The sequence below is a fragment of the Miniopterus natalensis genome, chromosome 18, assembly GCF_054644295.1.
Source record: "Miniopterus natalensis isolate mMinNat1 chromosome 18, mMinNat1.hap1, whole genome shotgun sequence".
Classification (NCBI taxonomy): domain Eukaryota; kingdom Metazoa; phylum Chordata; class Mammalia; order Chiroptera; family Miniopteridae; genus Miniopterus; species Miniopterus natalensis.
In genome coordinates this window covers 38,741,352-38,766,899 of record NC_142098.1, presented here as the reverse complement: position 1 = coordinate 38,766,899, position 25,548 = coordinate 38,741,352, and the positions used below count along the sequence as shown (strand labels likewise).

Here is a 25,548-nt window from a genome sequence, read left to right as displayed (position 1 = left end):
GAGAGTACTAGGAGTCAGGCTCCTGGAGGCATGGGGCAGGGGAGGGAGGGGAGACACCTGGGCTGCCAGCGAAGCGAGAAAGCAGCCAATCAGAATCTCTCTCTCTCTCTCTCTCTCTCTCTCTCTCTCTCTCTCTCTCTCTCTCTCTCTCTCTCTCTCTCTCCCTCTCCCTCCCTCTCCCTCTCTCTCTCTCTCTCCCCCTTCCTCCACCCCCTCCGTGTCTCTCTCTCTCTCTCTGTCTCTCTCTCTCGTCTCGGCCAGCCCTTCAGTCCCCACCCCTCAACAGTGACTACCGCAACCTACTTCACACCAGATGCACCAAGAACCCTGCGCGCAGCACCTGCGGACCACACTCTGGTTGGTCTAGAGAAGAGGGTGGAGCCGGGAGTGGCCTTGATCAGGAAGGGGGCGGGATGGGCTCTTGGTGATTGGCAAGTTCTCCCATCATTTGCATTTCCGGAAGATGGGCCACGCTGCAATTAGGCCATGAGGTCTGCCTGTTTCTACGTTATTGAAATACTAAATAATGAATAACTGTATTCCTTAAAATCATCCAGAGGTGGCCAAATTTTACAAATAAACAAGACTCTGAAAGGAGTAATTTCCCCAAGTTGCCAGCGCTAACAAAGCACAGAAGGACAACTGGAACCCAAACCTGTGCAACGTCAAAGTCTAAACATTTCCACTACCCTGATAGAGAAATGGAATTACAATCTTATGAACAGTTACCATATGCCCGGCTACACTGTGAGTGGCCTCATCCTGTGTGCTGGAGGGCCTGGAAGCTGGGTCTCGGCCTGTACCTTTCACATACTCTACTTCCTCCTTAGATCTCCCAGACCCCCATTTCCAGATGGAGAGCCCAGGGCTCAGAGCTCCAGCCACCTCTTGGAACCCTGATATCTACCCCATCCCAAATGAGCTCCTTTTCATGGTTCCCCATCTTGGGAATGGCTTCGTAGTTTATCAGTCACTGGGTCAGGTGCTGTCCTTGTCCTTCCCTCTTCATCAGCTTTCACAGCCTGTCAGTCCCTGACTCCGTTCTTCCAGCTCTACCTCTGTCCACCCTTCCCTTCTTTCCACCCACAATCTAGGCCCAGCTTAGACCTCATCCTCTCCCACCTGGACCACAGCCCCAGCCTTCTCCCCACCTCCTACCTCAGCCCCACCCCATTATTCATCCCCTATACAGGCTCACAAGGTCTCTTCCCCGCCCTGAGTTGTTTCTGTCCCTTCTATGCTTGCAGCCCTTTCTTGGGCACTTAGGAGTAAATTTCAAGCTGGTGTTCAAAACCCTCTATGGGCTCTTGCCCACCTCTCTACCCTATCTTTCAGCACTCTGTAGCCTCAAATCCTTCCCTGGCTCCACATCTTTTTCTTTTTAACTCTAGCAACATGGTGCTGCCTATGGCTCTCCACACACAGAGGCTCTTTCCCACCCCTTGATCTTCATACTTGTTTCCTCTGCCTGCAACATCCTCCTCAGCCCCTGCTCACTGTAACCAACCTTACCCATCCTTCAAGACTAAATGCAGGTGTCACTTATCTGGGAAGAAATCTCTAGCCTCCAGGCTCTTAGGTGCCTTTTGGGGGCTCCCGGGGCCTGAATCTACCTCTATCACTATCTGTCTTTTAATAGGTGTGATTCTGCCCCACCCTTGCTCAAAACTCTCCCAAGGAGCCTCTGTGGTGCTGAAACTGTTCTATATCTTGACCTGGGTTGGGTTTCGGTTTTGAGTGTTTACATATTCAAAAATTCATCCAACTGATACTTAAGATTTGTCCATTTATCTGTATGTAAGTTACACCTCAAACATAAATAACCCAAAACAAGTAACAAAACCTCCCAAAGCTCCCATCATTCTTGGGGCAAATCACTAAGTGTTTGTGGAGTGAACAAATGTCACACTGGTCCACTTCCTGCTGGCTGTTTGCACTGGAGCAGACATTTGTGGTCTGTGTCTGGCCCACATCTCTCTCTCCCTTTCTGCTGGGAGAGGTGCTTGGTCTCCCTTGCAGTGAGGGGTGATGACGCCAAACCATCTGGCCAACAAGACATAAACACAGGTCTGCTGCTGGCTCTGGGAAGGCTACTGCTTTTTTTTTTTTTACAAAAAAGAGGGGACACATCCCCTTCTCTCTGCAGATATGACATATGAAGCTACAATGTCAGCCATCCCCTGAGAATGAGGGAAGGGCCAGGAGGATCACAGAGTCACAGCGCGCTGGCCCCGAGGCTGTAGAGACTGAGCTGTGGGCTTACCGCTGTTCTCCAGGCTTGTTTTGTGAGGAAAATAAAACCCTAGTCCTTACTCCGTTATTGGGCGTGTTTTGCTACTGTCAAGAAATATAGTTGTCAACATCAAAAAACCAAGAATTCACCTGAAGACCCCATACAGGAGTGTAGATCCTGCAATACCGCAGGATCTCCGTACTGGGGTAATCCCAGATAACAGTGGCACAACAGGAATAACAGTAAAAAGAGCCGAAGAAATTCACTGAACTAGACATTGCTCTGAGGGAATGGGGAGCATGGCTCACACTGGGGGGGGGGCGAGGTAGCAGAGCTGAAGGTGGGGCCAAGTGGGGGGTGGGGACTGGCCCAGCAGCAGGATGGAGAGCAGCAGCAGCAGCAGGAGACCCAAGACAGGTGCCGGAATCAGCGGGTGCCCAGTGACCCTGATGGGGTGGCAGGACAGTGCTTAGGGTAGGGCCCAGGGGAGCCCAAGCACCCTGATGTGTGACCACCACCTTCCTTCTGGTGATGCCTTGGGGCTCACCTGAGCTGCTGGGGGTGCAGGGGGCACAGGCAGACCTTGCCCCAGACTGGTCTCCTTACTGGGACCAGCTTCTTCTCCACAGGTACCAGGGCTTGCTGCAGGTCTGGTGGGGCAGGGCTGCTAGAGAGAAAGGAGGACAAGGCAATCACACTAGACTTTGTCCCCAAGTGCCCTCCCAGTCTCTGTGGGTCCTGGTACCTCTCAGGAGGGCTTCTTGGAATGTCTCCAGTGTGAGGGTCTCCCAGAGGGATGAAGAGATCAGCCTGGAAGGACAAAGGAGGTGACAAACTTGAGACACAGAGTCCTGGACAGAAGTGACCCCATGGAAGGGAGTGGAACACAGTGAATGGTTCAATGTATAAGCTTTCCCAAAACACACTGCTGGGTTGGGGTCCCAGCTCTGCCAGCTTCTGGCCATGTGTCCTTTGGCATGTCACCCCACTTCTCCATGCTCCACTTTCAACACCTGCTGGACAGGGAAAATGATAGTATCCACCTCACAGGTCTGAAGTGGAGACTGACTGAGTGAATATGGGTTAAAAAAAAAGTGGGAGGGGGCTCAGAACTGTGCCTGGCACACAGTGAATGCTCAATAACTGTGTGAGCTACTCAAGTTGATTATTTCCACTTCCATTGGATTCTGGAAGTATCCAATGGCAATAAAAATAAAGTAATAAAGAATAACAGGACACCAGTCCCAGCCACCACCTTCACCATTGTCACCTACTGTGTGCCTGCTCTGTGTGAGGCCTGGAGTCAGGCCCTTTACAACATGATCCTTAACCCTCACCCAACCCTGAGAGCTGGATGAAGATCATTCACCATGCCAGCTTGAGAACCAGAGGTGGGGCCCAGGCTCCACAGTTGTGGCAGGAAGGAGGTGGGCTTTGGGGTTAAGATGTTCAGAGAGACCATCTTGGATGGTGTGGACCCTGAAGGGTGCCAGGTGCCCGGAACGGCCTGGCACACATTTGGCTCTCAAATCCTCAGCCGAGGACTGCAGGCTCCTTACCTCATTTCCTTCCCTCCCTTTCCTTGCCTAAGAATGGGGATTGTCGCCTGCTGCTTTGAGGAGCAAAGGATCCAGCGTGTGTGGTGCTGGGCAGGGGGGTGCTGTGCCTTGTGCCTTGAGGGAGTTCTGAGGCTGGCTGGGGAGAGGGAGGGTCCAGCCCCTTCCTGTGTGTGGGCGTAAGTACGTGTGCACTTTCGCAATCCGGGGGTGTAGCCACGTCTGTGGTGCAGCGGTTGCAGCCGTGTGTGTGCTTGGGGGGTCCCCTGGGAACATTCTGGCCGCCCACTGGCCTGCAGGCCACCACCTGCAGCACCATCCGCTCTCATTAGCTACAGTGAGGGCCTTGTTATCTCTTGGCCAAATGATTTTTCTGTCTGTTCAGGGGAAGTGGGGGTGTGGGTGGGAGCTGGGGAGGAGCTGTGATGACATCAGTCCCCTCAAAGGGCCTGGAGTAGATGGGGACTGGGGAAGGGTACTGGGGACTGCCTACCGTGACCTGGATCTCTGCTTCCTCCTCTTCCTCTCTTCTGGGCAACCTGGGGCAACAATAATGTCACTGTAAGCATTTTCCCTCAGCCTGACTCCCATTTGCCCACTGAAGGGCTCAGGGGAACCTTTAGAGCTGGGGTTTTGAGGAGGATGGACCTGGGGTCTGTGACCTCAAAAAGGGGACAAGGGTCTCTTCATCTCACTGGCTTTCTCAGTTGCTACTTTTCTAGTTGATTCCCTAGGTAGGAGCCGAGGCTTCTAGCTCTCACTCCCCAAAACACCTAAGGCCTGTGTAGACCCTGTCCCCTACTTCCTGCCTGCTGGGTTGCACCATTTTCACTCAGTCTCAGTTTTACTGGGTCTTTTTTCAGAACTTGGACTCCTGAATCCAACTGTGTAAGCCCCCCTCCTATCCTAAATAATTTCTCTTAGGGATGTGAGCCTCCAGCCTCTGCCCCTCCTAGGGTCACAGCTGCCTGAGTTCCTGAAATGCCTCTTTGGAGACTCAGGCCTCAGGCTGCCCAGATGCTCCTTGGAGACTCAGATGTCCACACTACCAGCCATCACCTTCACTGGGGACAAGGTATTTGACCCTCCACAGTTTTAGATCTAACATCCTCAGGATACAGCTGTTATCTCAATTAGCATCCCAAAAGGCAACCAGACCCTCTCCAGGTTCAAGCCCTTATCTCTAGTCACTTCTAGGGCCACAGGATTTCACTACCTCCCTGCGCTCCCAGCTTCCCAATCTGTGTATCATACTGCCCCTGTCCCTGGAAACTCAGATGTCCAGCCCCTGCCCCTGCTGATGCTTAGACCCTCCTCCCATCCATTTCCTGGTGACTGAGGAGAGGTCACAGCTCTGGAGCCCCCATCCCACCCAGTATGAGCTTTCCCAAACAAGTCCAATTAGAGCTCCTGGCAAGCAGCTTCACTAGTTGCTACAGCTAGGAGGAGTCTGAAAGAGAGGAGGGGAGAGGGTGGCATCACAGGAAACCAGAGGCCCCAAAGCCACGGCCCCAAAGAGGGTTGGTACAGATATTTAGTGCTTTCTCTATCCTCAAAGGCCTGCACAGGAGCCTCATAACAATCCCAGGGCTGGGGCTCCACGGCATTATGCCGAATGCTCCCACCATCCTCTATCACAAAAGGACTGAGCTTGGATTTGAACTCCAGGTGTCTGATTCCAGAGCCTTCATAATCTCCCAACTGCCTGGGTGCTCCCCAGGGGCCCAGTCTGGGTCTCATTTATTCCAGGGTTCCCTAGAGACCTTGGAGAGATATGTTCAGTGAGTGGCTGAGTGACTGAGCTGTCCCATCTTCCTGACAACCGTTGTCTTTTATCCAAGAGTCTCCTATATGAATACCATTCTTGAAGGACCCTTCAGGCATCACCTCCCCAGGAAGCCCTCCCTCCATCCCAGGTGGGGTCAGGTGCCAGCTGTCTTCCTGGAACTATATGAGTCAGGGCTGTTTCCCCCTAGGCGGGGAGTCACTGAGGGCAAGGCTGGATCTGACTCATCCTGGTTCACAGGCCCAGGTTCGGCTCAGCATGAGTAAATGAACGAATGAATAAATGAGTGATAAGAGGCTCCTTCAGGGCTCTTCTAGTTCTGTACTCCATCTGTCTGAGAATTGGGTGTCACCTCGAGGCAGAAGAATGGGTTTAGGAGGATCAGGCTTCTTACCACATTGACTGCTCCTTCCTTCCTTCATGAGGGTATGCTGGCTCTCCTTGGAAGTTTCTCTGTGAGGGAAAAAAGTTAGGTCTCCCAGGCTGCAACACCTCAGACACCAAACACACCATCTTCAAAAATCTGCCCTCCTCTTGGGCCCCCTCCTCGGGGACAGATCTATACCCCCCCTCCCCAGAAACCAAACCTGGAGCATTATTCTGGACCCTACCAAGCCCTTTTTGCTTCTTCAGGACCCAGGAGTCCAGATCCTCCAAACTTTTAAACTTCTCACCTGGGCTCAGTGTTCCTCTTTCAAACCCCATTCTCCTCCCAGGTTCCCAGGCTTGAGATGGCCCCATCATCTGCTCTCTCTCAGGACCAAAGCCCCTCTGTTTTCTCCAGAGAATCTTATCCTATGGCCCCAACTCAACTCAACACTCTTTTCTAAATATATCCCTGAGCTCTAGCTTTGTGCACTCACTGCTCTGGAGCAGCCCACTCCTCTCTCCATGTCCCTCACTCACCTCATAACATCACAAGATAAGTTCATCATTTCCTCTCTTCTCTTCCCTTTCTATCACCCTGAACCCCAGCCCAGATATCTGTCTGCAGCTCTGTCTTCCCTGCCCCAATTCTTTCTGTCCATCCCTTTTCTCCATCCAAAGGCCTGGCCAGGCTCAGGCTCCATCCTCTCCAACTGTACCATTGCCTCAGCCTCCTCTCTGGCCTCACCTCCTCAGTCCCCATGTGGCTGGCTCCAAAGGGATCTTTCTACATCCAGAGCTGCCCTGCCCCTCCCTGCTCACAGCCCTGCTGTGGCTTGATGGAGAAAGTACAATCTTTTAGCTTGATTGCCAGGGAATTCCTTTCATGATCGGGCCCCAGACTCATCTCTCACTAGTCACCCCAATTGCCCTCTACTCTCCAAACATATCCGATTTCGAACCTCCACACATACTGCTTCCACTGCTGGAAGGTCATTCTTTCCTCACACCACTTCTTTTTTTCTTCAAAATAAACTCAAGTGTCAGTTTCCCTGTGATCTCTTCCAATCTCCCACCTGACACTGGTACCCCCTCCTCTGGGCTCCCACAGGGCTCACCCCCCACCTGTAGCACACTGATCATACTGCATTGGCATGGTCCATTTGTGTGATCTCTCCACTAGGCCTTGAGTGCTAAGGGTCCTGGGTCCTGAGTGACCCAGCTCTGTGTCCCCAGGACCCAGTGCAGGCAGCACCCTGAGACCTGGGTCAGTTCTCCTGGCTGGGGTATCTGAGGGTTCGTGGCAGAAGCTCATTTCCTCTGAGGAATGCAGCCCTGCCCTCCACAAGCTGTGTGACAGTGGACATGTGATCTCTCTGAGCCTCAGTTTCCATGAGTAGAAGGGTGAGGAATGAGGAAGCCTACCTCACAGAGAATCTGGGAGAGGTAAATGAGAAATCAAATGAGAGCATCATGTCAAAGAAAAATACAAAAGCTTCTCTCAACCGAAGGAAAAAGTGAGCAGAGAAGTGAGTTTCTCCTTTAAGGGTGGCAAACAGCTTTGAAGTGGTATAGATTTCGACAATACAGAGTTGTTTATAGAGCTGTTCAGCAATACTTTCTTTAAAAAATTTCTTTGCCCGGCCAGGTGTGGCTCAGCGGTTGAGCACTGACCTAGGATCCAGGCGATCGGGGTTCAATTCCCGGTCAGGGCACATGCCCGGGTTGCAGGCTCGATCCCCAGTTGGGGGCGTGCAGGAGGCAGCCGATCAATGACTCTCTCATCATTGATGTCTCTCTCTCTCTCCTTTCCTCTCTCTGAAATCAATAAAGATATATTTAAAAAAAAATAAAAATCTTCTGGTTGCCCTGGCCAGGTAGCTCAGTTAGCTAAATATGCCAAGGTTGCGAGTTTGATCCCCAGTCAGGGCACATACAAGAAGCAACCAATGATGCATAAATAAGGGAAACAAATCCATGTTTCTCTCTCTCCCTTCCTTTCTCTCTCTAAAATAAATAAATAAATAATAAATAAATAAATAAATTTCTTTTGGCACTAATAGATTAAAATCTCACTTTTTAGTTGTGGACATTAAAGATGAGTTGTTTCAGTTATTTCAAATGATGTAATATTATTGTACAGATAATTACAGAAGTCATAAAACAATGGCTATTGTTGAGTTCAAGATTTCATAGTGGGTTTGCTAAGGGAAATGCTTGACGTATCTTTACTGTGTCAGGAGGAACAGTTCACTTCCCACTGTAGTACCATTCTAATTATTTTATTTTATTATTTTATTTTATGATTTAGTAACTTCATTCTTTATTTTTCAATTACAGTTTACTTTCAATATTATTTTGTATTGGTTTCTGGTGCACAGCAAAGTGGTTAGACAATCATGTACTTTATAAAGTGTGTCCCCTCATATTTCCAGTACCTACCTGACTCCATTACAATATTATTGACTATATATTCTCTATGCTGTACTTTACATCCCATGACTGTTTTCTAACTGTATGTAGTACCATTTATTTTTTTAAAAGAGTTTATCTTTTTGGTTAATCCTCACCTGAGGATATTTTTCCATTGATTTTTTTAGAGAGAGTAGAAAGGAAGGAGGGAGGGGGAAGGAGGAGAGAGAGAGAGACACTTATTGGTTGCCTCCTGCACATGCTTCCACCAGGGCCAGGGACCAAACCTGCAACCCAGGTATGTGCCCTTGACTGGGAATTGAACCCTCTGGTCCACTGGCTGGTGCTCTAACCACTGAGCAACACTGAAGGCCCAAGGATATGTTTTTTATTGATTTTAGAGAGAGAGGAAGGGAGAGGGAGGGAGAGAATCATTGATGTGAGAAATATCAATCAGTTGCCTCTTGTATGCACCCTGAATGGGGATTGAACCCACAACCTGGGTATGTACCCTGACAGTGAATCGAACCTGCAACCCTTCAGTGTATGGGACGATGCTCTAAGTAACTGAGCCACACTGGCCACACCATTTTAAATAAGGTGATTTCTGACAGTGTTTCCTAAACAACCACCACCACAAAGAAATTTATGTGTTTGCTTTCTTCACTTTTGTCTACCACACTAGCAGGCCAGTCCCTAGAGGGCAGGGACAGTGTCCTGTCTGGCTTAGGCTCCCTGTTCCTCAGTGGTTGCTCAGTGAACATTTGCCTATTGAATGGGGAACAGTGCAGGCACATGGAGTCCCAGGTCCTTTTCCCAGCTCTGGACTCCACTGGTCTCACAGCCCCTCCTCCCATGCTCACCTGTCCTTCAGTTGGGATTTCAGGTAGAAACTCAGCTTCCTCATCACTCTCATTGATGCCCTCCTCCCACCGCCATACCCCACACAGAGGGCTGGAGAGATTGGTGGCTGCCTCTTCTTCTTTCTGGGAGAAAAGTTGTTTCTGAGGTCAGGGAGGGCCAGATTAAGGCAGAAGGCAGGTCAGAGATGGGGATGGAGATGGGCTGATGTGTGGAGATGGGAGGTGGAAGGGAGCTGATATGAGGCTGGGCTGGGGAGTAGGTGGAGGCAGGACCCAAGAAGGGTTTGGTGCCAGGACCAAGAATTGGATTAGGGATGAGATTAGGACAGATGGTCTTGAGGAGAAATGGGGTAGGGTGAGAGTCAGGGCTGGGTCAGAGTTGCAGCTCGAGGTGGGTTGGGGTGTTCCTAGGGGCGCCAGGCCCACCTGCTGAATGGCCTGGATCTCCATGCCCAGTGATGGGGACAGCAGCTTGGTCCAGTCCACTCTTCTCGCCTGAGGCCCTTTGGGTAGCCTGGCCACACAGTCAGGAGGGGGAAGGTCTCTGTGCCTGCCCACCACCTGTCCGTTGGCCTATGCTTGGGGTTGCCACCCTGCCCACCTTGGGGCTGAAGGCTGGGGGTCCCTGCTCTTGGGCTCTCCTCCTGCCTCCTCCACCCCTCATGTTCCACTCACTCATCTGGCCCCTTATGGATCTGACTCAGCTGCTCCTCCAGGTGTGAGATTTCCAGCCTCAGTTCCTGCAAAGGAGGGAGGGAGGGACACCTGGCTTTCCATTCTTCCCCCACCCCCACCCCTAGGCTCCTCTTCCAAGGTCAATTCCACTCCCCTGACTTCTTTGGGCTCCTCAAGAGACATATTGCCAAGGGACATGGGGAAGAAAGCAGTGAAAGAAACTTAAGGAGGCCAGCGAGAGAGAGCAGCAGGAACCCAAAAGGTAACCTGGCAGCCAGGAAAACTAAGCAAAGGGAGGCAGAGACAGTCACATGGAACAAAACACAGATGGACACAGGCTCACAGAGAGACAAGAGACACACCAAGTGTAAGAGACTCATAAAGACCAGGGACAGAGAGAGGAGTCGCCTTGGGAGACAGACTAGACACAGAGAGGGGCTGAGGCAAGAATCTAAATAAGCCAGGCAGATACACATAGAGATAAGGAAGGGAAATGCAGTGAGGAGACACCCACAGAGAATAAAAGTGAAGGGAAAACATATACAGAGTGAGAGAAAGGAAAGACAGAGAAAAAGTGAAAAGGCAGAGAGACGGAGAGAGAGAGAGAGGGACACACAGACAATGGAGATGGAAGTGAGATGAGAAGACTTGGGACACAACTGACAGGGACAGAAAGAGGCAGTATATCTTGGAGATGGTAAGAGAAGTGGGGAGAGTAAGGCCACACAGGGGGCCACCAAGGGCGGGTGAAGGAGCCTGGGTTACCTGGGTTGTTGTTCTGTACTCTTCCAAGGTCTTGGCCAGACTCTCTGCGTGGCAAGTGCACTGGAAAAGCCCAAAGCCAGCTGAGACTGGGCTCAATCCCACAAAGACAAAGACTAGGAGTGGGGGTGTGGGGTGTGGGGTGGAGGGCAGGGTGAGCTTGGGGGAAGGGCTAGGGCCTGAGGGACAGCACCAGTTTTGGAAAACAATAGAAAAATTTTAGATTAAATGTAAAAGGCATATGCAGACGTAGGACAAAGATTTGTGAGGCTCAGGCAGTCAGTATCATTGGCTTAACAGGGCAGAGATCCTTTGTGCTGGGGGAAGGGTGTAGGAGAGTTGGAGAGCAACAGAGAGGAAATAGGCCCTGAGCCATCCCAAGCCCAGGGTTAGCCATGAAAGGGGCAAGAATGGAACCACAGAACCCCTAAGACATATGGGAATCTTAGCGAGGAGTTTCCCAGCTCAGTCACAGAACCAGCAAGGCATCTTCCTGCAGGGTCATGCTTGTGATCTCAGGAAAACTCTGTGACCTCTCTGGGCTGCTTGCTTATCTAAGGATTAGAGCCAGGCAGGACTTCCCTTTCCAGACTCGGGGCAGATGGGCAGGTGCACATGGAAGCAAATGTCATCCCCACCCCAGTCCCCTCACCTCAGAGAGGTCGGTGTCTCGTTGGCAAATGAGGTGTTCACACTCATAGAGCTGCCGCTGCCAAGGAAGGAGTCTGTCCATCTGGTCTGCCTCCCAGGATGCTCCTCAGCCCTGCCCTCCCTGGGCCTGCCCACTCCCGAACCCCTCTCCTCAACCTCCCTGCAGGTCTCTGGACATCAGCTACACGGACAGGGATTTCAGTCAAGTTGCCTGGCAGCCCTGGGAACCCAAAGGCTCAATGGAAGTTCCCAGCTCTCACGGGGCCTCAGTGGCTGAAACTGGAGGTGGCAAAAATGACCCTGGGGGTAGTGGGAAGTTGTCAAGGCACTAGGGTGGGGTGGTACCTTCAAAATATCCTTCTCCATGGCCAGCTCCTCAGTTCTCCTCTTCACTCCATCCCGCTCGGCCAGTAGCTTCCCATTCTGGAAGGAGGAAGGGCCAGGTATATTCACTTCAGCAAACGGCAACACTAATACTCATAACTGACATTTGCTGACACTCGATGTGCATCAGGCCTCATGCTAAGCACTTTATATGTTTTAGCCCATGTAATCCCTCTGACATCCTACGGAACTTCAGCTTTGACTTCTCTGTGCATCAGTCCATTCCTCATCCATAAGAATGAAGATAAGATAGGACCTACTTCAAGGGGTTGCTGAGGATTAAATGAGCTAATTGCTAACATTTACTGAGCACCTTTCATGTGTTAACTCATTTATTATCCCCTATTTTATTGATTTCAGAGAGAGGAAAGGAGAGGGAGAGAGAGAGAGACAGAAACATCAATGATGAGAGAGTCATTGATAGAGCCCGCAACCCGGGCATGTGACCTGACTGGGAATCGAACCCCAATCGCCTGGATCCCAGGTCGACGCTCAACCACTGAGCCACGCCCGGCCGGGCTATTATCCCCTATTTTAAAGATAAAAGCAACTCAGCCCTGGCCAGGTAGCTCAGTTGATTAGAGCATCGTCCCCATATGCCAAGTTTGTGGGTTCCATCCCTGGTCAGAGCACATACAAGAAGCAACCAATGAATGCATAAATAAGTGGAACAACAAATCCATGTTTCTCTCTCTCTAAAAATCAATAAATAAAATTTTAAAAAGATAAAAGCAACTCAGATACTGAAAGGTTGACTGACTTGCCCCAGGTCTACAGGTGGTAATTAATGCAAATACATGTTAATAGCACAAAGTATTTAGAACAGTGCCTGACATATACCAAGTGTTTGGTAAATGTTGTATTAAAAATATTTTTATGTGGAATCTGAAGAATATAAGTGAACAAAACAAACAGACTCATAGATACAGAGAACAGACTGGTGGTTGCCAGAGGGGAGGGGGTTCTTAGGGGACTGGGTCAAAAAGGTGAAGAGACTGAGAAGTAAATTGGTAGTTACACAATAATCATGGGGATGTAAAGTACAGCACAGGAAATACAGTCAATAATATTGTAATAATTATGCATGGTGCCAGGTGGTACTGGGAATATCAGGGGACCACTTTGTAAAGTGATTGTCTAACCACTGTGCTATACACCTGAAACTAATACAAAATAATATTATTGAATGTAAACTGTAAGTGAAAAAAAATTTTTTTAATATTTTTTAAACTTTGGATTATAAATTTTTAACACACACAAAAGTAAAAATAGCAGTATAATGCACTCCCATTATCAATCACCTACCCTCCAGGTTTTTTGTTTTGTTTGATGTTTAACCAGATTAAAGCAAACCCCAGGATTTATATTATTTCACATGTAACTACTCTAGCATTTTATTTTATTTATTCTTTATTTTTGTTAATCCTCACATGAGGGCATTTTTTCCATTGCTTCATTGCTTTTCAGAGAGAGTGGAAGGGAGGACGGGAGAAACATTGATGTGAGAGAGACATATCGATTGGTTGCCTCCTGCACACACTCTGACCAGGTATGGGGAGTGAACCCACAACCCAGGTATGTGGCCTTAATTGAACCCACGACCCTTTGGTGCACAGGCTGATGCTCTAACCACTGAGAAACACCAGCCAGGGCTACTCCAGCATTTTAATCTACTTAAGGGACCTTTCCTTTAGCAAAATCACAATACCTACCATTATCATTCTTTTATTTTTATTTTTTTTAAATATATGTTTATTGATTTCAGAGAGAGGAAAGGAGAGGGAGAGAGAGAGACAGAAACATCAATGATGAGAGAGTCACTGATCGAGCCCGCAACCCGGGCATGTGCCCTGACCGGGAATCGAACCCCTACCACCTGGATCCTAGGTCGACGCTCAACTGCCGAGCCACGCCCGGCTGGGCCCATTATCATTCTTAACAAAATCAATAATAATTCCTTGGGATCATCTTATACCCAAGTTGTGTTCTTTTAAAATTCTGGTTGTCTCTCAAATGTTTCACATTTACTTTGTTTGAATGAGGATCCACAGGCTTTTGGTTGAAATGTCTCAATTATTATATAAGTGACCCTCCACCTTCCAATCCTGGCACTTTTTTGGGTCCTTTTGTGGAAGAAACCAGGTTATTTGTCTTATAGAAATTGGTGTATTTGGATTAGGTTTATTGAGTTCTCGTTCCCTATGGTGATGTTCACCATGTCCCTGCGTCTTCTAGGGGGTAGTCCCAGGGCCTTGTCCAGACTCTTGTTCAACTTTTTGGCAGGCAGATTTCACAGGTGCTGCTATACATGTCATAATATATCATTCAGGAAGAATGTAATGTCCTAACAATGTTTTCACTGCCATTATCTCCAATTTTACAGAGGAAATTCAGGATTGAAGAGGTTAAAAAACTTGGCCAAGGTCACATGGTAAATGGCCTCAAACCCAAATCTGATTCCAAATCCTGCCCTTACAACCCCAAGACTCTCCTCTGAGCCTGATGAAGCCTTGGCTGAGAATGGGGAACCAGATTAATCTCCTGTACCAAGCTCATCACTTGAGGTAGAAACCAACGCAGAGGCTGATGATAAGGTGTGGTGAGGTGGACTCTGATGAGGACTGGGGCCTGGGCCTGCTGGCAGTCCTCATGAAGGGCTTCCTGAGGAGGCAGTGCCAGGGGCAGAATCCTCAAGGCTGAGGAGTTATTGGGGAAAAGAAGCGGCCAGGAGAGAGCAGTGGGCAGGCCACTATGAAATGGGACTGAGAGTAAAATGGCCCAAATTCCATTCTGGAGTTTCTGGGCACCAAAAGTCCAGCAAGTTGTAGAGTTTTGATGAGGTCGTCACGGAGGAAAGCATTTCTAGGCATGGAGGCAGTTGATTTCCCTTGCCACGTCCCTGGTACTGGTGCCCCTGGGGATACCAAGGCCAGCTCCTCCTCTTCTCTAGCCCGCCTTGGCTGCAAGTCCTCTATCAGCTGCCCTCCCTCCCTCTCAGTCCCAGCTAGCCTGGACTGCCAGGTGAAGGGCAGAGGAAGGACGGATTGGCCAGGAATGCTGTGTCAACATCTGTCCACCTGGTTGGGATTTGCAGGCTGGATCCTGGGCTACTCGGCAGGGAACCTGGTTACTCAGCCGCTCCTGCCTTCTTCTGCAGTAACCTGAGCTCTGCTCCGTAGGTTCTCCGTAGGAAAGCTGAGTGTCTGAGTGTCCCTTACTCCAGCATTATTCTACTGTAACTTGAGAACTCGATCTATAGATGCTCTGTAGGCAGCTGACAATGAGGAGAAAGGTGGAGGGGAGGGATCCAAGAATAGCTCCAGTTATTGAGCGCCTAGGATGTCCCAGGCGCAGCTCAAGGCACTGGACCTGGCAGCAGGCCTTCTGGGCTAGGAAGAGGCAGAGACCGCTGGCTGCCATTCACCGTGCTTATTCCTTCTGCTTTCATTGGGGGTCCCCTACCCATGTAGGCAGGTGGGTCTCAGCCTCAGCCCTGGGGGTGAATCAAGATGGAAATCCTGGCAGATTCAGGAGACTGGGCAGCAGGCCTTTTCCCCCTCTAAGAGGCTGAGGATATTCTCCCAGTCTCCCTGGTGACTGGTCTGGTGGTGGCAGTGGGTTGTCATGTGATCCAGTTCCATCAGTGACATGTAAGAGAGGTCTGCTGGGGTGGAGGGTACAGTGGGGTACTCCTGGAAAAGCTTTTCCTTATGATGAAAAGAGAGAGCCACGAGAGGAGCATATGCTGGGCCCCTTCTCCCTCTTTATCCTACTTTGAATGAGAACATGAAGTTGGGAGATGTTGCAGCCCCCTGGGATCACGAGGACAGACAGACAAACAAACAAGCCAAAGAGCTGCCAAACCAACCCAGAAACCTTCAAAACCTCTTGTTAATCAGCATTCTGGACCCATCAGGGGCTATATTACCCATGACAGGGAGCGGCTTGGCTATAATCATTTGCCACTTTGGTCAAAGAGATATAAGAGGGAAATTCTGCCAGGGGCTTTAGGGAAAGCCCCTTTTCTTAAAAAGAGAAGTTCTAGAAGAAACAGTCACATCCTGTCTGTATCCCATGCCTCATCCTGCAGCAAGATTCCCATAGCCTCATGGAAGGGAATTTTCATGGAAGAGCCAGAAAACAATAGTAGAAAAATTTTAGATTTAAATGTAAAAGCTACATGCAGACGTAGGACAAAGATTTATGGGGCTTAGGCAGAGTCAGTATCACTGGCTTAACTGGGCAGAGATCCTTAGGGCTGGAGGAAGGGTGTAGGATAGTTGAAGAGAGCAACAGAGAGAAAATAGGCCCTGAGCCATCCCAAGCCCAGGGTTAGCCGTGAGGGGTCAAGAATGGAACCATAGAATCCCTGGGATGTCTGTGAATCTGAGAGAAGTGGTTCCCAGCTCAGTTGCAGAACCAGCAAGGCATGAGAATAGAATAGAAATAGCCGTGTGAGTTGTTGAGGCAGAGAGGGCCCAGGGAGGCCCCCATGGCCACAGTCACAGGAAAGCAGCTAACCTTTGCTGTGCCCCCAGAAGGGTATAAAAGTGGCTGAGTGAGAGCCTCAGCGGCCTTTACAGGGGCCACCACCAGCAGATGCAGTGAGGACTGTATGTCCAGAGACTAGAAGGCAATGCCAGCCTCCCAATGGATGCCAGCGTGCAGTGGTGACTAAGGCCAAGGACCAGATGGGACTACGAACATCAATCTTGTCCAGCAGAGAGAACAGATGTTGAGCGAGGTCTGCTGCCTCCTGGAGCACTAAGGTGCTGCCTGAGTCTCCAGCAACTCAGATGCCACCTTGTGGGGGGACAGCAATGAGATTCATCATCAAGTGATGAGTTTCAATTTCCACCTAAAAGGACTAGGTACACCCAGAATTAACTCAGGGGATGTTTTCTGTCTCAGAAAGAATGTGGCTCAAACCAGACGTGAGGTTCAACTGGGCCTGTTCATATTATGTGCTGGACTCTGGGCTAAAAGCAGTTATTTAATTCCCATAATAACCCTGCTGAAGAGATACCCTTCTCCATTCTTAGAAAATAAAACTAAGGCCCTGGCCGGGTGGCTCAGTTGGTTGGAGCATTGTCCTGTACACCAAAAGGTTGCAGGTTTGATTCCTGGTCAGAGCATATACCTAGGTTGCGAGTTCGATGCCTGGTCAGGGTGTATATGGGAGGTAGCTGATTAATATTTCTCTCTCACATCGATATTTCTTTCTCTCTCCCCCCCCCCCTCTCTCAAATCAATAAAAACATATCCTCGGGTGAAGAATATAAAAAAAACAAAAGCCCGGCCAGCGTGGCTTAGCGGTTGAGCATCGACCTATGATCCAGGAGATTGAGGTTCGATTCCCAGTCAGGGCATATGCAGGGTTGTGGGCTCGATCCCCAGTAGGGGGCATGCAGGAGGCAGCCGATCAATGACTCTCATCATTGATATTTCTCTCTCTCTCCCTCTCCCTTCCTCTCTCTGAAATCAACAAAAATATATTTTAAAAAAGAAAGAAAAGAAAAGAAAAGAAAAGAAAAGAAAAGAAAAGAAAAGAAAAGAAAAGAAAAGAAAAGAAAAAGGAAAGGAAAGGAAAGGAAAGGAAAGGAAAGGAAAGGAAAGGAAAGAAAAGAAAAGAAAAGAAAAGAAAAGAAAAGAAAAGAAAAGAAAAGAAAAGAAAAGAAAAGAAAAGAAAAGAAAAAAGAAAAGAAAAAAGAAAACTAAGATTGGGAAGGGGCAGTCACATGCCTAAAGGTTGCCTGTCATGTAAGTGGCAGAGATGCAACTTGTACTCAGTGCTGACTTCAAGGCCTTTGTTCTTTCCAGCATTAAAAAAATACTAATATATGAACAACACTAGCTAATTTTTAGTAAGCACTTCCTATGTGTCCTGCCTTGTGCACAAGGCTTTACAAGCATCCTTGTTTAAATCTCACACAACCCAATGAGAGAGATTCTATCATTTTACCCCTTTTTACAGGTGAGGACACTGAGGCACAGAGTGGGGACCTATGCTTATGCAGGTAGCCTCAGTTGAACCCAGGCCGTCTACCCCGTGCCCTACACTCTGACCAACTGCGGCAGTTCTCGCATGCAGTGACGTGACCTTCAGAAACATTCACATGTTATTGTGATCCTGGGTTCTCCCTCCCCAGACTGAAGGGTGTTTGGTCTGCAGGCTGCTGGGGGTGTCTGAGGCACACAGGGTAGGACAGGAGAAGAGGTCGGGGTGGGCACTGGGCCTCAGCTCACCTCCTCCTGCAGAGACTCCATTTCAGCCACCAGATGCTGCTGCTCCTTTTCCTGAGAGAGGATAAAGGCTTCTTTTGGGGCTTCCTTGCCCCCATATTGCCCTTCCCCCACCCCTAGGATCACAACTCAGGCCTGGGTCACTGAGGAGCAGGATTGGGGAATGGGTCTGGGGAGCCCTGATGGCTCCTGCTGTCCCCTTTGTTTTTAGAGGAATGGCAAGTAGACCTGGCCTCAAAGTCTGAGGCAAGCAGGACTTGGAGGGACAGAGGAAGACTGGGTGACCTCTGCTCTTCCCATTCCACAGTCAGGCTCTGTTGCTCAGGCTCCAAGAAAGGGAGAAGGAAGAGGACACGTGCCCCTTGCCCAGAACCTACTGTCTGCCGGGCCTGCGCCAGAAGACTGCGATTCTGTTCCTCCAGGCTCTTGGCCAGACTCTTCAGGTCCTCCAGCTCCTCATCCATGGCCTTGGCAAACTGCAGAGCCTGCTGGGTACTGAGTATGGGCAGGGACACGTGGGCCATGAGAAAGAGGAAGAGAGATCCATTTAGAGACAGAAGCAGCAGAGAAATCCCAGACAGAGACCTAGAGATAGAGGGGGATGGAGACCCACAGAGAAGAGACTCAGAGAAAAAAGGGGGGAAAGAACTGAGCATGGGGAACAGAGACCAGTTTCTACCTAAAAGATTAAGGGGTGTCAGAAGGGGAACAGGACAGACATGAGGAAGACAGAGCACAGAGAAAGAGTCTACGGAGATGGAGAATAAGAAAGGGAAGAATAAAGAGAGAAGTCTGAACCCCAGAGGTTGAGAGACAAGAATCAAGGAGAGACAAAAGAGAAAGATAAAAGACAGAAGAAAAGAAGAAAGGGACAGGTCGGGATCATAGACATGCAGCAGGAGGTACAAAGAAAGCAAGTGGAGAACGAGGCTGGGTCAGAAGGGACCCAGGGACTCAGGACGGTGGACGTGGACCCGGCCCACCTGCGGAGCTGCTTGCGCAGGGCCAAGATCTCCTCCCCGAGGCGCGCGGACCCCTCCTCGGCAGTCTCCACGCTGCGCTGCAGTTTGGCATTCTCCCCCGCCAGCCTGCGGTTACTGAGCTCCAGGTCCTCCAGGCTGCTCAACAAGTCAGCTGTCCCAAGCCTGGGGGCAGAGAGGGCCAGGGTCACCACCCACAGCCCCAGCCTCCTTTCACGGGTGACGGTAGTCGGTGAGGGTGGTGGGGAGATAGGCTCTTGTGGAGAAAGAGGAACAGGAGGGAGACTGCCCCACTCTCCCTGAGCTGTTAGCACAGCCCGTCCCTCACCCACTCCCAAAGGACCCCAAGCCCTAGCCAGGCCCTGGGAAAGCTGGAGGGCATGGGCAGGGAGAGGGTAGAGAGGGGCCTGAGGATAGGTACAGCTCAGGTCTGGGGTCTTCGCCTCCGAAGCTCTCCAGGTTGGCTGGCTCCTCGGTGTCTGGGCATACTGGAGGGAGACAGACAGAGGACAGTGGGATCCTCAGTGATGTTAGATATTGGGGTGACCCAGGACTCTGGGCTTGTTCCTTCTCTGGCTTCCACCCTCACATTTGCTCTGGGTGATCCCATCTGCTCCCAGGGCTATAACTATACCCGACATTAGAAAAGCCTCTTGTTCATCAGTACCTTGAGCTCAGGCTGGATCTCCCACACAGCCCTGTAATTTTCATGACCAACACTGGGCAGCACCTTAGCTGCCCCCAAACCTGTTCCTCCTCCCAGTCCACCCCCCCATGCCTCACCTGGGTCCCTTGCTGCTGCTCACCCTCACAGTACAATAGGGCCCAGGCCCTGTCCCCTCCTCCCTGACCCTCTGTGCTCCACCCCATCCTGGCTCAGGCCTCGCACCCTCACCACAGCCCCCTCCCCAGCCTCCTGGTCTCCAGCTTCTCCCTTCTGTCCTACCCCTACCCAGAGCTGACCCGCTCCTCCCCTGCTCACAGCCCTCCATTGACCCCCAAGCCCAATGGGAGGAGGTTCAAGGAATGCCAAGTAAGCTCTATTTTATTTGCTTTTGTTTTTATAAGGCTGGAGAAATATAACACAAACATTTGTTTATGGAGCACCTCCTGTGTATGAGGTCCTAGGGTTACAATGGTAAACAAATCAACTAACCAAACAGCAGGGCAGGTAACTAATCAGATGATCAGATTTCTACAGGAAAGGAACGCAGCTCTGAGTGTGTTCTACAGGAAAGGAACGCAGCTCTGAGTGTGTGAGTGTGTGTGAGTGTGTGTGAGTGTGGAGAGCAAGGGACATTAGTCTGGGGCATCCGGGCTGGCCGTTGATGAGAGGTGGGTGGGGCCTTGTGGGGCTCTATAATAGAGCTGGTGTTAGAAGGCTTTGAGAACAACCCCAGAGGAATGAAACCCCCAAAGCTCAAGGAAGGTGGGGAGGCAGTCATGGAGGCTCCTAGAAAGCCAAACTCACAGCTCCAGGCTAGAGCAAAGGTCCCTGGGGTCCCATTCTATCCCCTGCTCTGTTGCTAAGTGGGAAGTCCCCCCACTGTCTGACCCCAGGCCAGCCCGCTTCATTCTATATAAAGCAATCTCACCAGATGGCAGCTGCTGGGAGGTCAGGGGCCCCTCGAAGGCAGTCTCCTCTTCCAGCTCTAATCCTCTATATCAAAGAGATGAGGCTTAGAGCCCCCTGCAGCCACCCTCAAACCCAGCAGGGGGATTCTGGGTGGCTGGAGGAGGGGCCAGGTTAGGTGAGAGCAAGCATGGTGGGGAGGAAGGTGAAGCCAGATGGCAAGCGCCCGGGGCCAGATGGAAAAGCAGGAGGGCAAGGACTGGGATTGGAAAAGGGATGGTGAGGGGCATCTGTTAACCCCCTTTCAGCCCCCTCTGCCTCCTTCCAGCCCCTTTTATGTCTGCCCCCAGACCCTCTTCACCTCCCCATCCCAGGCACTTTGTCCTTAGACTCTCTGCTGCTCTCCTACTCATCTCTTTGTTTTTTGTCTCCTCAGCCTCCTTCCAACTACAGGAGGTCCCTATGCCCCAGTAAACAGGTATGACATTAGATCTTAGGGAGGACTTCCCAGGTGAGGGTGGAGGTACAGGGACTTACCCATCCATCTGACAGGCAGCGATCCAGTCCCGCATGACGACCAGGAAGGTGTCCAAGTCCACAGTGGCCTGAGGGCCCTCCCTGTTGGGGTCCAGGCTGCAGGCCAGTGTTTGGAGACGTGCATCCTGGGAGCCCTGTCCTGTTACAGCCTCCAGGTAGGCTAGGACTCGGGTCACAGCCACCAGGCCTGAAGACAGAGCATACCATGGAGCAAATGGGGAGAAGTGGGAGTTGGGAACATTAGGATGACACTGGCTGGGCTGTTGGCACCCCTGCACCACAACCCAGCTGAGACAACTTGGGCAAGTCCTTTACCCTCCTCTGAGTCCACTTTTCACTTGGACTTTTTCACAAGTCATCCCTATCTCAGAGGGTAGACCAAAGAGAAACAGCTGTGCCCCACCAGGCCCACAGTAGCTGCCCTCCCACCCTCTCCCAGGCACCAAAGCCAACCCTTTTTCCTTAATGTCCCCTCACTGTCCTTGCCTGAAAGGCCCCCATCCCTTATCCACTCCCTCCTGGAGCTTCCCACAATCACCCATGTCCTACAAGGCCCCCAAGAAGGGCGCTAGCCCATCCCTCTCTCTACAGCACCCCAGTTTCCAGCCCCCATCTCTGCCCCTTATTATTCCTTCTCCCTCCCAGGCCCAGTGCTCCCAGACCCTGTCCATTTCCCTCCCACCTGTCCTCTGGGGGTCACAAGCTTCGAATGTGGAGTTGAGTATTTGCTCCTCTAAGCTGAGCAGTGTCCCTCGGCGCCCCTCCTTGGGCTGGTCCCAGAGGTATACTGAGGAGACAATAGGGTCAGTCCACCAGTGAGGAGAGGAGTGGCCAGGTCTCCTTTCTGGTAACAACTTGGGCTCCTAAAGGGGGGTGGAATTCATTTGGAGCTGCCTGGAGTTGGGACTGGTGGGGAACTGCAGGAAGCTTCGAGTGGGTGCAGCAATGTGAGGGTCTTTGAACCACCTCCCTGCCCCTCATCCTGGGGATGTGGGCCCCATCTTTTGGGCCAGGAAGTTGCCCCTGCTGTCTGATCCTTTGTGTACAACCTGCTCAGGAGCCCAGATAACAAATGAATAATCACCCGTTCCTCCTCTCTTCCTCTGCCTCCCAGGCTGTGCTTAGAGGGTAACAGAGGTGGGGGAGGGCAAAGGAGAGAGGATTCTGGGAGGAGCTAAGAGTGAAGGGGGGGCCCAGAAGCCAGGAACAATCAGATAACATCCCGGCAGCCTGGATCGATTCTGCCTGCCGCATCTCCGGTCTCCTAGCCTGCCTGGTGGGCTAGGTCTCTCTCCTCCAGGAGCTCAGAGCCCAACTGCACTACTGTGGGAAGTTGTTTCTCTTTTTGGAGCCTCAGTTTCCCCACCAGTAAAGTGGGGACAGGGTAGAGTAATCCCCATCCCCAGGGCTGGGAGGGTTAGGTCTGTGTATGTGAAGAGAGCACACATGTGCATACTGTGCACATCCCAGGGTCTGTTTGTCCACTGCTATATCCACAGTGTTTGTATAACAGGCACTCAATAAATGCTCCAAGATATAGGAGGAGATCCTCTACCCCAGGAACCACTGGGACAGCCCAGCATCTTTCTGAGGACTGGAAGTGACCTTCAAGACTCCCTGCATGCTGGGTATAGCAGTGGGCTGAGCACAGGCTACAACATCTGGCAGACCTAGGAGCAACCCAGGCAAGGGGCTCAGCCTCTCTCTGTCTCTCTTTTTTTAATCCTCGCCTGAGGATATTTTTTCCATTGCTTTTCAGAGAGTGGAAGGGTAAGAGAGGGGGGGGAGAGGGAGAGAGAAACATTGATGTGAGAGAAACACATCAACTGGCTGCCTCCTACACACAGCCTGACTGGGGCCAGGGATGGAGCCTGCAACCAAGGTACATGCCCTTGGCCAGAATCAAACCCGTGACCCTTCAGTCCATAGGCCGACGCTCTAACCGGCTAGGGCTAGGACTCAGCCTCTCTGAGCCTCAGTTTCTTTGCCTGGAAAATAGTGGTGGTGTTTCCCCCCTCTTAGAAAATAAATGAGATAAAATCTGGAAAGGCCCTGGCAGAGGGCCTGGCATGTAGTGGAAGTTCAGTATAGAACTGAAAATTTACTCGGCCCCTCCTGAAGGTTTTGCATGCACCATGGTGGCTGCTATTATTAGCCCCACCTTACAGAAGAGGAGGCTTAGGCACAAAGAAGTCAGGAACTTGCCCAAGGTCACCTGTTCAACATATGAGTACCCTTTCTCATCCCTCTAAGCCTTCTAAGGTTCTTTGTAGCGAGCTCAAATTCAACCCCCTTGGGTTTGAGCCCATGCTCCTTGGGAAGGAGTAGGAACCCACAGTTAGGGGAGACACCAGGGCCTGTGCCCAGGGCTTTCCCTGCACTCTTGTTTCTTCCTCTTACCATGCTCCATGTTATGGAGAAGGACCTCAAGGCCTAGCGAAGTCACTTTCCCAGGGCCACTTAGCCAGGGAGAGCAACACAGAGTCAAACCAGGAGGTCTGATTATAGATCACGTGTGGTCTGAGGTTCTGCCCAGGGCACTGCACGAAGATGCCACTGTGCTTCTCTCCTGTTTTCTTTCCTTCTTTTCCTTCGTCAGTGTCTCTCCCTCTCTGTGTCTCTGTGCTTGCTCTTTTCTAGTTTTCTCTTTGGCTCTTTTTCTCCATCTTCCTCCCCATCTCTCTCCCCATTATGTCCCCTCTGTCTCCATGTCCCTTGCCCTCATTTTTTTCTCTGCCTCTGTGCTTCTCTTTCCATATCTCTGTGACTCTCTCTGTTCATTCTCCAAGCCTTCTCTCTCTATCCTCTGCTGTCTCTCTGTGCCTTTCCTCTCTAGAGCCTTTCTCTGTCTCTATCTCTCCTGGGTGTGTCCCTCCCTTTCCTTCAGGAGCCTCTCAAAGCTGGCTCAGCTCTGGCCCATGGTTCCTCGGTGGCTGCACGCCCTCTGCTGGTGCCAGCGAAGTGCTCCTACCTTCCTACCAGGAAAGCCTCCAGAGGCCAAAGTCCAAACCTGAGGAGCCAAGAAAAGACTCAGGCTCTGCTGCTGCTGGACACTGGGAGCCTCTAATAAAGGGGCCCTGCCTCTTTCAGAGGGTGAGAGCCTCCTCCCCCATCACACTGAGCTCCCCACTTAGCAGATGAGTTTCAGAGAGGGCAACCTAGCATCTTGCTCCGGGAGCGGCTTTCACATGCATGTGGTTTGCATCCAGTCAATTCAAGGATGTTAACTGAGGTGTCAGGCATTGTTCTAGGGTACCAACTCACTTCCTGTGGTTTGTAAGCACCTGAACTGTGGCCAGTGTGAACTGAGATGCTCTATTAGTATAAAGCACACACCAGATCTTGAAGACTTTGCATGAAAAAAATATCTCCAATCCATTTTTATATTGATTACATGATACTATTGTGGCTGTATGACATTAAATAACATCTATTATTGCCATTCATTTGGCCTGTTTCTTTTAAAATTTATTTTAAATGTGGCTACTAACAAAATTTTAAATTACAGATATGGCTGGCATGTTGGACAGTGCTGCTCTAGGAATTGGAAATACCAGGATGAATAAAGCGGACCCGGCCTGGCGGGAGAGACAGTGTGTAAACAGATAAACCAAACCTATGTCAGTGCTATGAAGAGAGGGAAAGCAGGAAAGAGGAGTGTGTGCCAGGGCAGCTGCTTTGCAGAAAGCAGAGATCTGAAGGAAGCGACGGTGAGCCTGCAATCACTGGGAAAGGGTACTCCAGGCAGGGAACACAGTTCATGCAAAGACTTCTGCTCTGGGCTCCCAGAGCAAAGGGGATAAGGGGTCCAGACAAATGGGCAGGTTCCTTCCTTCCACCCTGCACCAAGGTGGAGCCCCAAGCCACCTCTCCCAAGTCCCCCGAGTCACAGCCTGGTGTTCGCTCACCCACTGCTCCCTCCTCATCCACCCATGGAGAAAGAGGGGCCCAGCCACCTACTTTGTGTAGCAGGGCCACCGGCGGGTCTCTCTGGTAGGTCCATGGGCCACCCTTGTTGCTCCACAGCTGCTGGAGAAGTTAACAGCCTCCCTCCATCACTGGGAGGGAAGGAAAAAAGACTGGCTGCTCTGAGAGCTCCTAGAAGGACAAGCAGGGGAATGGCCTCCTCAGACCAGCCACCTGAGGGTGGGGACCTGCCCTGCCTCACCTGTGCCCCAGGCCTTTCTGGGTTCTCAGAACCTGTTTGCCCACCCCTGTCTCCATCACAGCAGCTCCAGCTCAGACCTGTTTTATGGATTGGAGGTGTGGGTTGGGAAAGGGGGACCAGAAGAGTGGGTGGCAGAGATCAAAGTGGGGTTAGTGGGTGGGGGCCACTGCCTCTTCACCATCCCTCCTCCCCACAGCTTGTCAAGTCCCCAGCCCTGTCCTTCCTGCCCAATGACTCTGCCCTGTATCCTTCTTTCCTTCCCTACGGCCCAGGCTCCGGCCTAGTCCTCTCCCCATGGGACCTCATTGTAGCCTCTCCCCTGGTCTCCCAACCTCCAGTCTCCCACTCCAGTTCATTCC

General features: G+C 50.9%; 1 protein-coding gene across 4 annotated transcripts; it reads right to left on the bottom strand.

Annotated features, from left to right (window-relative positions):
• Nucleotides 1-1,678: 1,678 nt before the first annotated feature.
• Nucleotides 1,679-25,024, bottom strand: KASH5 (KASH domain containing 5). Of its 4 annotated transcripts, none has more exons than XM_087827313.1 (19): nt 24,982-25,024; nt 21,704-21,808; nt 21,022-21,208; nt 20,507-20,571; nt 19,333-19,399; nt 18,915-19,076; nt 18,309-18,426; nt 17,935-17,985; nt 11,650-11,727; nt 11,306-11,362; nt 10,657-10,716; nt 9,892-9,956; nt 9,643-9,730; nt 9,217-9,357; nt 5,970-6,028; nt 4,283-4,328; nt 2,979-3,043; nt 2,781-2,900; nt 1,679-2,679 (listed from the first exon to the last, which is right to left on the bottom strand). In XM_087827313.1, exons 1-19 carry the CDS (start codon nt 25,022-25,024, stop codon nt 2,538-2,540), a joined length of 1,719 nt encoding a protein of 572 aa, XP_087683439.1. In that variant the 3' UTR covers nt 1,679-2,537. The 4 variants fall into 4 exon arrangements, with proteins under 4 accessions (XP_087683439.1, XP_087683438.1, XP_016061476.2 ...); XM_087827312.1 differs by having other exon boundaries at nt 9,217-9,339; XM_016205990.2 differs by having other exon boundaries at nt 2,781-2,897; nt 9,217-9,339.
• Between the last annotated feature and the right edge of the window lie 524 nt (nt 25,025-25,548).

Coding starts and splice junctions, on each gene's coding strand:
- KASH5 (XM_087827311.1), bottom strand. CDS start 25,024: ATGGACCTACCAGAGAGACCCGCCGGTGGCCCTGCTACACAAA. Junction 18,427..18,914: donor CTGCGCAAGCAGCTCCGCAG/GTGGGCCGGGTC, acceptor GCCCATACTCAG/TACCCAGCAGGCTCTGCAGT. Junction 3,044..4,282: donor AAGCAGAGATCCAGGTCACG/GTAGGCAGTCCC, acceptor TTGTCCTTCCAG/GCTGATCTCTTCATCCCTCT.